The 13,739-nt window shown below is 33.1% G+C and overlaps 1 protein-coding gene across 1 annotated transcript; it reads left to right on the plus strand.

Annotated features, from left to right (window-relative positions):
- Nucleotides 1-3,971: 3,971 nt before the first annotated feature.
- On the plus strand, nt 3,972-13,522 carry LOC131026986 (abscisic acid receptor PYL9). The gene is made up of 3 exons (XM_057956986.2): nt 3,972-4,621; nt 10,996-11,211; nt 12,804-13,522. The coding sequence occupies exons 1-3, from the start codon at nt 4,469-4,471 to the stop codon at nt 13,020-13,022; spliced, it is 588 nt and encodes a 195-aa protein (XP_057812969.1). The 5' UTR covers nt 3,972-4,468; the 3' UTR covers nt 13,023-13,522.
- The last annotated feature ends 217 nt before the right edge of the window (nt 13,523-13,739 follow it).

Consider the following 13,739-nt stretch of genomic DNA (forward strand, 5'->3'; position numbering starts at 1 on the left):
ATTATAATTGTCAAGAATTATCATATTATATTCTTTCCTTGTTCAATTTACTTCATTACAAGTGGTATCTTAGCATGAGAAATATATGAAACACTACATTTTTTTTTTAATTCAAGAAGTCAACTCGTGAAGTGTATATCTCTCTCAAATTGACAGTTTGTTTGTTTTTTTAATTTCTAGAAGGTTGATCAAGGACATATTGAAGCAACTATGACATAAATTTGAGGTCATTTTGAACTTAGATATGAGAGAGTTATTAAAAAAATAGGGTTTCTACCAAATTTTCTATAAGGGCTACAAAATAACGAAATTATTCTAAATTTGGAAGGATTGGACATGAATACATCAAGCCATCTATAGTCTTGATCTAAAGTCATTTGGAGTCATTTTTAGCAAGTATCCATGTCTTTTGCCCATTGTTCATCAAATGGCTAGATTGGTTAGTAAGTTTGAATGTTCAATTGGATAAGGTAGGCCAAACTCACTATTGTCATCAATTACTTGCATTTAGTTAAGTGAAGAAAGTATGTGCATCAACTTTTAATATTTGTTAATATTCTATTTTACTTTGTTATTTGATAAAATAATTTTTTATTAGGCCAAGTGGATCACTACATGTGGTATCAAAGAGCTTAGTTCATACATTAGGCTTGTGAGCCATCTACAACTTGCACATGATATAAAATTATCTAAGATAATTTACTGTGGTTGCAATATCTTTTACCATTTGTTAATATTCTACTCTACTTTGTTATTTGACAAACATAACTCCTTATCTTCATATTATAATGAGCAACAAGTAATAAGTTACTTTCTTATTACAATAATGATTGTATTATATTAAAATAGTTTTACAATATCAATAAGTACAACAATAATTCATACCAATAGCAATGGAAAATCATATCAATATAATGCAATTGAAGTTCATGTATAATGAATCTCAAATATAAAATTATATATAAGATTTTCCTCTAAAATCACTAGGGTTTTATCTTAGGATTCTCACACTTGAACACAAATGCTCAAAATAGTTTTTAAGAGGAATTTGATTGCGTGTCAATGGTGATCTTAAATAAAAATATTTTCTTGCTTATATCCTCCATAAATAAAATAGGTTGGTCATCAAGTACATCCATAAATTCAAATTAATATAGTGATCATGGGTGGGAAAGATTCCACTTTGAAAGTTATGGCACCAAAAAAACTACTAGAAATAATGTGACACGTGTTATGAAGTTAGGATTACTATAGGTCAAGGCATAATGGGTCGGTCATACCACCAGATGTACATACTATAGGTTAGGGCATTAAGAGTTGAACAACAAGCATGCTAGTAAGGGCAAGTTCAAGAAGTCCAACAAATATGATAGTGGGGTAGGAAAAAGATGAAAAGTGTGACAAGATGGAGAAGTTTGAATCTTGTATAGGAAGAATGGAAGAGAAGAGTGGAGGAAAAGCATACTTAGAAAGGAAAATCACAAAAAATAAAAATAAGAAAGAAATAAGTGCAAGCCTAACATGTATAGACATAAATTGATTAGAAATGAGATATGACAAAATATCTAATGTGATAGTTCATCTACCTATTCAAGTGCTAAACCTTGAATCCCTCAAACCAACAAATGTGCATGAAGTAAAAATTGCAGTAATTGTGTACTATATAATGGATATGGTTTGTGCCAAGGTAAGGTGTTTAGTCACTATAGTGATATATATTAAAATACATTAGAGAAGCCCCCCTTGATTTAATAGAGCTAAAAGTGAAGGGATTTTTACCCACCTCAATAATGGGTCCTAAATTGCCTTGCCTAATCATAAGGTTATACGTATTTTCCCTAAGTTTGACACCCTAACACTCAATAAAAGACTTACCTAAGTTAGGGATTTGAGACTGACAACTTAGATCACCAACATAATGATTAGTTACAAAGATATGGATAGAAAAGTGAGTTGGTATTGTAGCCTACCCATATTTTAGGAGCAATTTGACTAAAATTAGTTAATTCTACTCCATTTTTCATGTGCACTTTTGTTTCAAGTCATCCCTAATATGTTCTAGATCATTCCAAGCTCGTCCCAAACAAAAATACAAAATCCCTAGTGATAAAAACCTTCAAGTTGAATTCTCCATAACTTCTAAGGCATCTCCTTGACTAAAATTAGAAACAAGAGCCTAATAATCAAACATAATTTTGAACTATATAAATCTAACATTACTTATAACAAAGTAAAAAAATTACAAAGATCTCTTTAAATTCCTCACTCAAGATTTAGGGCAATCTATTTGCCTAGCTATTGTGTTGGTCATTTTTTGAGTTTCCTATCGTATAAGTTTTATAAACTCTTATATTGCTAATTTTACTTTGAACTATTTTGTTGGTTGTTTTTTGAGTTTTATAAAATCTTATACTGCTAAGTTTACTTTGAACTATTTTTTAATTTTATAATTTTGTACTATTTGGTATTGTTAATGGCTGGTTAAAGTTGCCTTTAGGTTGTTTGTCTATAAGGTTAGCATCCTTGTCTTGTTGTTGTTTAAAATTAAAAACAAACAATAAAAAAATCAAATAAACAAAAATAACAAGTTAAAATGACTCATTATATATGTTGTCGTCATAATTCCAATCTTCAACTTCATAAATACAAACCTCCCTCAAACATTATATAAGACATTAAAAGTTTTTCAAGAACAAATTTGTAAAGAAAATAAAAAGAAAAACAAAACACAAATCTCTCTCGAGAACTATAGAAAACATTTACAATTTTTAGAAAAAAACAAATTTATAAAGAAAATGAAAAAAGGACCACTTTTAATACATATTTAACAACATTTAAATTGAAGTGAAGAAAAAGTAATTTCAAAATGATGTCTTACTGAACATTAAAAGTTTTTCAAGAACAAATTTGTAAAGCAAATGAAAAGAAAAGCAAAACACAAATCTCTCTGAAAACTATACAAAATATTTATGGAAAAAAAAAAAAAACCACTTTTAATACATATTTAACAATATTTTAATTGAAATACAAAAAAGTAATTTCAAAGTGAGATGTGTTATAATCCCCCATACCAAATGATTAGATAAATATCCTCTTGAGACCTTGTCTCATCTTTTAATGACAAGGTTTAGGTAGTGGAACCACTCTCAAGAAGGTAAAGTAGAGAACTTGTAGACTTAAACCACTTGGGCCTAATAAAGGTGGCCACAAATCCAAGTAAAATTAGTCTCCATCTCTACCAAAGATTATATACATGTGACATTTATGCAACTGTCCTAATAAGCCCAAGGCAAGTTGCAAATGGGTTATAAAGGTCTGGGGGAGGGAGGGCCATTATGATCCATTTGTTGATGAATATTGAACATATAAAAGCAAAGGAATCTTAAGGTCATAGATGACAATTGAGATAATGTCATCAAGATGCGAATGTGGCAAGGAAGATGCTCAAGTACACCAGGCGTGGCAAAATGATGCTGTCACAAACATTGAAAGAATATAATTAGTTCTATGTAATTTTCTCCCACTTGCTTAGTTTTGCCCCCTTGTACTTTAGCTACTTTATCAATGCTCCACCCACTCACAATATGTTAGCTTAGATTTATTCTCCACAGTCGTACACAAACACTTTACTTAGTCACCTTGGGTATATGAGTAAAAGTCCAAAACAACTAAAGGATAAGGATGGAGAAGGAGATGTGAGGGTGCAACTAACTAGGTTGTTAAAATGGGATAAACAAGAAGGAATCCACCCTATGGACAAAAATCACTGGCAAAAATGTCTGGTCTAAAGGAAAGATGCACAAAAATAATGTGTCCTGTCCACCCATACAATAACATATTCATTTGTTCACCTAAGTACAACTCCTTTGGCACTCCAATAAATATCTCATGACATGAAAAGACCAAAAAGTATTTAATCAAAACCCACTTCCACAAATTTTCAGTTTTTTTTTTGAAGGGGTGGAATTTCCTGGATCAAAGATATTTAATGTGTACGAATTGATATCGAGGGAAAATAGATTATGGGTGTCTGAAAAGAGTGAAATGCTTGTCGGCTGACACGTGTTATGTTGTGAAAAGGAGTCAGGGATAGCACCTTTGGGCTTCCCTAAACAACACAAGTCCTTCAATGCGAAAAAAGTGCTGCAGATGAATGGTTGATTTTGGGTCTCAGAGACAAATTTTGCTTCTTTGTGGCATTTCTATTGCTTGCTTCTCGTTTAAGTACTAGCAAGTGCAATTAATAGAGTATAGAAAGGAGAAAGAGAGAGAGACTTCTACAGTGGAATTATTTGGAGTTATTTAGGTAGAAATATATATCTTTATCTTCTTCGGTTGAGGGAATAGCCTGGTCTAGAGTAGTCTATCAGGTGGGTACTGGATCTGGAATTGATTGCACATACCCAATTGAGAAATAATTGTGGGTTTAAGTTCTATACTTTGAATTAGAGGCTGCTCAGTGTTAGAAATGGATGGAAGTAGGGGTAGCTGGAGAGAAGGAAGGTTGTGGCTAGGAGGAAATATGGAGTCAGATTATGTTTTAAGATACCACAGACATGAGTTGCAGGGAAATCAGTGCACGTCTCAACTTGTAAAACATATCAAGGCTCCTGTACATCTGGTTAGTACTACTATTCACATTCGGTTTCTCATGTCTTAAATCTTCCATATTCAGTATCATCAGATCTGATAGCAAGAAAGAGCAGCACCCATTTTGGATACTATTTATCAGCTAATTTTTACTTGTGGGATCTTGTTGGATGGGTGTGACTCTTTATATTTTAGATACCAATGATGTCTGTGAGTTTGTATGTATTTGAGTGAACTGCCAGTGAAGGGTAGAAGCCAGAGGCTGCTATTGAATAGCACTAGTGTACTGCGATGTTTAGGAAATCAATTCTGCTTGTGAACAAGTGCTAATTAGTGGTTATAATAATCCATAGGGAATTGTTGTTCTACTGCTTGCAGGTCAAGTTCTGGAATTGTTTGACAGCCTTAAGAGTCTAATCAAGTTATTCTCTTTCAAGTTCATAACTCTCAGAGAGTTCAGAGAGAGTCCCAATTAATGACTGCATCTTCTGTGTTTGTCTGTATGATATATTAGAGGGATTACATTATATTATGGACCTAGATATACTTGTAACGAGCCTAGATAGGCCTTTGGATTTTCCTACACCTGCTGTACTATGCCCTGGGAAGTATTACCCTGCCCACACCTTAAGGCTGTCAATCCTTTGAGCTAGACGTACATCTGCCCATTCTCTGCAAAATATAGATGTTTACTACTGTAGATAGTTGGAGGGGCTTAGACTTAAGCCGGCCAAGGACATTTAGCGAGCCCTCTGTTTGCCACAGGCATAGCCCTGGACGATGTATTCTATCTCAGTAGTGCAAATCATTTGCAATTAATGACCCCCTGGGGTGAGACTGCCTAGGGTTGCTTTTGGGTATTAACAGTCTTTACTGGTCTCTGTGGGGCTCTTTGCACTGTAATTGTTTTTCAAACAAATGATTTAAAGATTGTAAGTTTCAATTCAATATGGTACCATGTTGTTGAGAGTGGTGGGCAATTGGTTTACAAGTTGCCTTGGACGAGTGAATCCAAGGCCGCCTTGTGAACATCTCTGAAACTTTGCATAAAACAAAAATAATCAAACATATCACTTGTTGACGATTGAATTGGATCCCAATGCCAAAATATTCCAGCCCAGGAGCAAGTTAACAGCAAATTCAAAATCAAGAGATTCGGTGAAATTTAAAACAGTCTCTGTTTAGTTTTAGATGCAATTGCCAAACTGTTTAATTGTCAAACGGGTTATAGCAATGCAATATCTTATGGCAGGTAACAGTGGTATTTAAAAATCCCAAATATTCCCAGAAATGCAATGCAATGGTCTCATGAAATATAAAACTAACTATTGTGAATTGTAGTAATTAAGTTTTCTTAGGCAGGGGTTTCATGAGGTGGTTTAAGCCTCCTTTTTTTAAGAAAATGAGGTCTTATGGAAATTTTTTTTCTGGGTTACAGGATTATTTGAATTTTTTTTTTATAAAATAAAAGCTCCTACTTTTTAGATCTGTAAATCAATAATCTGAATTTGATTCCCACAAAAACAAAAAATAATCCCATCAAAACAATTTACATACAAATTATGAGACCACCAACTAAAAAGAGCTTCCTAAAAAATCTCAGCAGCTTCAGCTCTATTTGTAAGTTGTGTTTTAATTTTCAATAAAATGACCTTAAAAAAATATAAGATTATTTATTGTGAATTCTAATGATTTTAATTTTCAATAAAATGACCTTAAAAAAATATAAGATTATTTATTGTGAATTCTAATGATTAATTTTTGTACTAGTGACAATGAATAAATTGTGGAGTTAGTTGCGATGAAGTTGCCTGTTATGAATTTAAATCGTCTGATAAATATTTTGTTAAAAACTAAATCTTAATATAGTAGTCGTCTCAAAAAAACTTCCTATATCCTCTCTTTGGATAGTAAAATCCCTATCTTCACATCTGGGTGATAGTTTCTTCGCAAAGGAAAGGCGCAATCCCTTCCATAGGCTGTGCTACCTGACGCAGCCAAAATAGACCTGCTGGATTTCTTCACAAGTCTTAAAATCGGAGTTTTTCTAATCCCCAAGTTATATTTGGACTTCTTACTAAGAAGGTTAGTAGTTCAGAAGTAGAGCACTCAGCAATAAATGGGAGGTCTTAGGTTCAACTCTTCCGTGAAAAATTTAATATAAAAATAGAGATCAGATCAGCAAAGCCAGGATAAACGAGAATCTCCAAACATCAACAGTATGACTAAAGGGATCTGGAAAATGGACCATAATTGAATTGAAAATGGATTGTAGCACAATGGTAGAATAATTCAACAACAAATAGAAGGTCCTAAATTTGACTTGTAACTGATAAAATAAAATTTAAGACCCTCCCAAAATTGACCTATGACTAGCATTATACTTAAGAGCAAATCTAATGTGACACTTAGAAATGGAATACAGATGAAATCTTCACCTTTGTTGAGCTGCTATTTTTACCAACGTAGAATTTTTGAGACGGGGCTATAAGTTCGCAGCAACCTGATTATTGATTTCACGTGTCATGGAGCAGCTTCATTACAAATTGGTCGGAAATTCTCTGTGATATTTATTTTATGTTACCAGGAAGCTCTTGGAATACTAAGAAGGGACCATGTCCCTCTTCCAATGCCCTTTTAGAGATTGCATCCTGAGCTATACATAATATAACTGTAACTTTATTTATTTTGTAAAGGTCAGGTCTTATATGGGGATAAAATTTATGGAGTATGAAGTTTTTTTTTTTTTTGAAAAAAAAAAAAGTATGCTACAAGATTAGTTTATTCTTTTTTGTAAAATAAAAAATTGAAGTCTAGCAGAAAACTTAGTACAAAACATATTAAAAGGTAGAAGACGAAGGGAAAAAAAACAAAGAGCTTGGATAATGGTTGATTTCCTGTCATTGCAATGGTCTAAAGAGAAATTGTCTTTAATGACTGGTTTACTGTTTTTGTTTTCAAATTTCTCTGTCATGAAATTTTCCCTAAATTATTAAGTTATATTAAAAAAATAGCATAACCCTATCTCCTATTTTTGAAAATTAGCCTGGTACTTGGCATCTCCATGTTAAATTAGGATTATTGACGATTGACAGGAAAAAAGTTTAAGCTGGTGGGGCAATTTCTAGCCATCACCTTTTCCACCTGTTCAAATTTGCAGGGGCTGCTATTGTTTTGAAAAAGATTCCAATTAGATAGAAAACTGTTTCTGGATTAAATTGTTTACAAGATTTTTGAATCAACGTTTCCTATCACACACTCCCTGATCCATCCTATTTTTTTTGAAAAAGATTCCAATTAGATAGAAAGCTGTTCCTGGATTAAATTGTGTACAAGATTTTTGAATCAACTTTTGGGATCACACCCAGTGATCCATCATCACAATAAAAAGATTGATTCAAAAATCTTGTACATAATTTAACCAGAAACAACTTTCTATCTTTTCTATGAATTGTAAAATTCTCTTATCAGTAAGATTTCCAATTTATCATGTAAATTTTTTCCCTCCCTAAATCTCCTATTCCTTGAAAAATTCCTGAAGCCCTCATAAGAGTTTAGTCTATAACATATTCTCATTTCAATGGCATTCCCATCTCGAGGTAACTATGACTATAATCGTGGGAGCTTAATTAGTTCCCCTCAATAGAATTGTTGCTGAACAACTATCATCTTATTTAATTTGGGATACTTCAACTTGTTCATTTTGTCATATTTAACTTTTGGTGAGCTTATATACATGCTTAATAATTACAACTGTACTATTATTTCCCAAATGGTACAGTTGTATGGTGGATTTTTTGTGGAGTCATCTGCGATTTCGCAGCTGGTAATTTTGAATGTAAAATTGTGAAAAGCTGGAGCATAGAGCTGGATATTTCTTATCTAATGGGAGAGTCCTACTGCAAAATGGTCTGAAATTTCCCCAGCAGCATCCAGTACTGGTAGCCACTTTATTGAAATGTTGCTAAATAGAGGTCAAATTCAAATATTGGCTGGTTCTTAATTTTATGATCATTGTTGCCCTATTTTTTATTTGTGTTTTTTCCATATTTCAAGCTTTTGTGTTTGTATGGTGGGCTTTTTCCAGGAAATTTGTAATTGGTAATTTTCAACGAAGACCAAAATCTGATGTCTATTTTTATTGCAAATTACCCCTAATTTATATCAAGAGCATTGGTTCTATAAATAGGTTAAAGGGTTCAAGTTTTTGCCATTTACCATAGGGTGAAAACTGTTCGACTCTTGAACTATTTGATAATTAAGTAAATATTTAATATATCAATAGGTTGTTCTTAGATTTGAAAGAAGTAAAATAGGATAATTCTTTATTACTTTTGAGCATGAATGAGGTGTAAACTTACAGCTGCCCGTTTGTCGTCTGAATTATTTGACAATTAAGTAAATATCAAATGAATCAACCATCAAACATTTAATTAAAAGTTTACACCTCATCCAAATTCAAAAATAATAAATAGTTGTCCTATTTTATTGGTGAACATTAACTTTTAACTTCCAACTCTTTAACAATTAAGATTAATCCACAAACCAATTATATTATATAATTTTAACTACTACTAATATAGATACCTTACACTATCATGTATAAGACAGGTACTAAATTTGTTAATTAAGATGGATAAGCACCTCAATCTTATATATCTCCATCTTTATATGTAAAAAGTAATCTGATCTAAATAGATTTTTTCCAACTATTCTTGCATGCTCACCACATCAGATGCTTTCCTCTCCTACAGCCACTGTAAGGTATTGCCTCTCAGAATAAGTATACATTTTGATAGATTTATTTATTTTAATTATTCATGATTATTATAATTTTTTTTCCCAAATGATAGAGGAGAGTTAGTCTTGTGGAATATATATGTCTAGAACTTTGTATGCAATTTCTTTTAAGATTGACAAATTGTAGGAAAAAACTAGATATTTATTATTTCAAAGACAAATTCTTAGTTTGGAATTTTCCCCTATAAAAAAGGTTACTTCAAAAGGGGCCTTGTCAATTTGTTTAAGGTAGTTGTCCGATATTCTCTGTGAAAATCAGTTTCCAACTTTCCAGCAATTAACTGGATAAGATTCTTTGCTTGGGCCTTGGGGACCTGCCCATAGCAATACATTTTTTAGTGATATTAAATACCAGTGGATAAATTGTATAAGATGTTTTGCCCTGAATGAGATCAAGGTTCAAGAACTTGTAGGGTTAGTGATGATGTCAACTCAAAGGCATAAAAATTGACCAACGTTGGGGAAAAAGTTAAATGTTTCATGGAATCATCTCACTACAAATGGATTTCATGGAATCATCTCACTACAAATGGATTAAATGGAATTTTCCCTTCTTGGAACCATCTGACTAGATGGAATCGGAATTTTATCTTCCTGGACCATTGCTTGATATTACATCAGAAAGTCAAATTCTTATATTCTTGGACTATGATTTAGCTTCTTTTAATTCTTGGAATTTTCCTTTTTTGACCATTTTCTTTAAATTCTTTAAAAATAATTTTCTCCTGGGATCATTTTTTGATATTTCATGTGAACCAAATTCTTATTTCCCTGGGTCTTGACCTATTGCCTATATCAAATTCTTAGTTTTTTTTTAGCAGTTTCTGTTTCAATTAGTTTTTAGAGTTATTGTTTCTTCTTCTCGAGTTTTGAGTCTTGACCTAAACAAGGAACATTTCTCACACAAAATATTCAAACTAGAACACATACCATCATGATTTGTATTATCCACTTCTGGATATGGGTCTTTTCTCTGTCATAGTGGTATCCGTATAACTACCCTGTAGTTGTACTGTCGTAAATAAGGTTTATATTGCGCAGTTAACACAATCGTGCAAAACAATAGAAGCAGCCAAAGATTTGTACTTTATAGTACTGTTTTAAATGGTTAAATTGCTTCTTGTTCTTTCAGCCCCTTCATACTATTGCCCCTTTTATAAATTATAATTTTTTTGAATATGCTAGCTTAAAAAAATATAAATAGAGGCACTCCTTGCATGCACTGATATGCTATTTACCATGTAGCAAAGGATCCTTTATGAAGAGTGAATTAATCAAAACTCTGGGCTGATAGCTTAATAAATAGAATAACAAAAATGTTGGTGAGCACACATGTAGGAGTAAGTATTTTGTTACAAGAAGGTAAAAGATAGGTCATTAAACTTCATTATATTGCAAGTTTATTCCTACGCATTACAAAATATTGAAAGGTTCATTTGCAATTAGACATTAGTTCAGTTGCTGCAGGGAAAATATGACACGAAAAATCAAAGCTTTAACTTACAGAACATGTGGGTTACTACTACTAGTATGTTTTTTTTAAATTTTAGAAAATTGTGTGCATTTTGATATGAGCCTTACAGCTAGATGCTAGTGATATTGCAGGTATGGTCCATAGTCAGAACATTTGACCAACCCCAAAAGTATAAGCCCTTTGTTCATAGTTGCACAATGAGGGGTGATATCAGAGTAGGAAGCATAAGGAATGTGAACGTCAAAACTGGTCTACCAGCAACAGCTAGTGAAGAGAGATTAGAAATCTTGGATGACAATGAACATATTTTGAGCGTCAAAATTCTTGGTGGTGATCATCGGCTGAAGGTGAGATATTTTTACCTACAATGAACATTATACAGTAACCTTAATATAAATGCAGTTCACTTGGAACTTTTAATCTCGGTAGTTCAGAAACTTCCTGTTGAATCTTTGAACCTTGTGTAACTTTGAATTGGAAGAAAAGGGATGGATGGTAGCAAGTAGCACCATTTGTAACATTCTAGAGGCCAGGGATGTATTGGTATCCATGTATCCTGAACAAAATCCAGTCTGGAGAGATGGGTATTCCTTCACTTTGTTCACATAATTCTTATTATATGTTTTGTAGAATCATCATATGTATCCAATATTTCTTTTACTGGAATATTACTCCATTACTTTAGTTTTCCTTAGTCCATGTAATATTCAAAGGGTTGCTTCTGGAAACAATCTTTTGAATATTCCATTACTCTAATTCATTATCTATTTGAACTGTGACATTACCTATACAAAAACTTCACCAATTCTGAAGCAGAAGGATGCATTTTTCAGCTCTGATGCGCTAGCCATGTGGGCTGTTTCTAGCTTGTAGTAATTTTCTGTGTATGCCGTAGTTACAAGCTCTGGTCGTAGTGTCATGTCACATTTCCCTATGATGAGATTCGGATCCTCCACATTAATTAATATTTTTCTTCTATTCTCTCTCTCTACCCTAAAAATATACTTTAGCTCTTCTGCTGACAAAATGATTTAGGGGCAAACCTTGCTTTTTGGAAGCATTCGGCTACTTTTCTTTTAATTGGTTAGTTGACTGGTTAAGTGTCATCATCATGGCAATCGCTTTACCCTGCCACTATATCAGGGCCTGCTGGACAAGGCATTATCTTGGAAGGATATGTTACTTTCAGTCTTGACCATATCATCAAACTTTTTTTATTTTCTATGACCTTGTGGAGTGTTTCTATGTATTGGTCAAAGTTCTTGGGGTTGATCGTCCCCAAGTCAGTGTGGCCATAAATGTGGACCTCATCCCCCACCTTGAAAGAACTTGAATGCAGCACGAAACCACACTAACATTTTGAGTGTTGGGTGAAGGCTAAGTATATTTTGGAGGAAACAAAATTATGCTACTTAGCAAGAAGTATAGCACTAATAAAATCTTTCATTTGTTTTCATAAACCTATAGGTCCATTTGACTATATTCTATAGCTCTATGGCTCGAAATTCTTAAATTTGTCTATCATGTAGCAAGTTGATTTGATTTTGACGAAGATAGTTTCTGGATTCAATTGTGTTTTGGTTTTTCATCAATGTTTGGGATCATACTCTAATCTATTATAAGATGAAAAAACTAACACACAATGGAATTCAGAAACTATCTTCATCAATTCATGGATTGTGAAAAATTAATGTATTTAATTTATAAGATGAAAAAACTAACACATAATCAGATCCAGAAACTATCTTCATCGATTTATGGATTGTAAAAAATTAATTTATTTGATTTATAAGATGAAAACACATAATCAAATCTAAAAACTATCTTCATCAATTAATGGATTGTGAAAAATAAATGTATTTTAATTCGACTCTGTTTTGAAATTCTCAAATGGTCATGTGGGGTTTTGAAATTTGACTCTGTGTGGCTGTGGCTGCAGAATTACTCTTCAACAGTGACAGTTCATCCAGAGATGATAGATGGGAGGCCAGGCACTATGGTAATTGAATCATATGTGGTTGATGTTCCAGATGGAAACACCAAGGAAGAAACCTGTTACTTTGTAGAAGCATTAGTCAAATGCAATCTCAAGTCCCTTGCGGATGTGGCAGAAAAATTGGCATCACAGCACCACACAGAACTTCTGGAGAGAGCATAGTCTGAGGCGGGACCATATACCCAAACTATTTTTCCACACCATTGTGAAAACCTGCATCTTGGGCCTAGCTGGATGTGTTTTGGAGGCAGAAAGCTTTGAAGTTCTACTTCCCATATTTCTATTTCTATTTGAAAAAGACTAGTGTTACTCTCTCTTGTAAGAATTTTGTGGGGTCAAAGGGTGTTCTATGTTTTTCCCCGAACACAGCCTAGAAGTGGGTATAATGAATTTGACATGGCCTATAGAGGAGATATACATACTAAGAAAGGTTCTCATGTTGCTTCCTACTTTTGCCTACCAGGGAAACCTGTTACTCTTGTGGTCCGGAATGGAGCCTTGGGCTCCTGTGGCTTTGTGTGCATGTCATATTGAATGTCTATAAACTGTAATTTATATGTTTGAGAGTCCGAAAACCTGCAGAAATTCTTATTTTCCATTTCCTTGGAAACCATCATACATATATGATCTATATGGTAGTGGTGTAATCTTTTTTCTTTTCACCTGGAGATCTTTTCTGTTGCAAATTTCCTATCATAATTTTACTACCAAAAGAAGTCATTGCACACTCTCCACATCATTCTCGTTCAACCGATTATAATATAAACATAATTTATCATAATATAGATGAACACCCGTAACCTAATAAGCAATTAACAATTCAATACAGTAATTATGACTGTAGCCCGATGGGACATATTCAAGCCATCTGTGTATAGT

The sequence above is a fragment of the Cryptomeria japonica genome, chromosome 10 (genome assembly GCF_030272615.1).
Source record: "Cryptomeria japonica chromosome 10, Sugi_1.0, whole genome shotgun sequence".
NCBI classification, from domain to species: domain Eukaryota; kingdom Viridiplantae; phylum Streptophyta; class Pinopsida; order Cupressales; family Cupressaceae; genus Cryptomeria; species Cryptomeria japonica.

Excerpts from the sequence above, each read along its gene's own strand:
- LOC131026986 (XM_057956986.2), top strand. The coding sequence starts at position 4,469 with ATGGATGGAAGTAGGGGTAGCTGGAGAGAAGGAAGGTTGTGGCTAGGA. Across the intron at positions 4,622-10,995 it reads TCAAGGCTCCTGTACATCTG|GTATGGTCCATAGTCAGAAC; the intron begins GTTAGTACTACT and ends GTGATATTGCAG. Across the intron at positions 11,212-12,803 it reads GTGGTGATCATCGGCTGAAG|AATTACTCTTCAACAGTGAC; the intron begins GTGAGATATTTT and ends CTGTGGCTGCAG.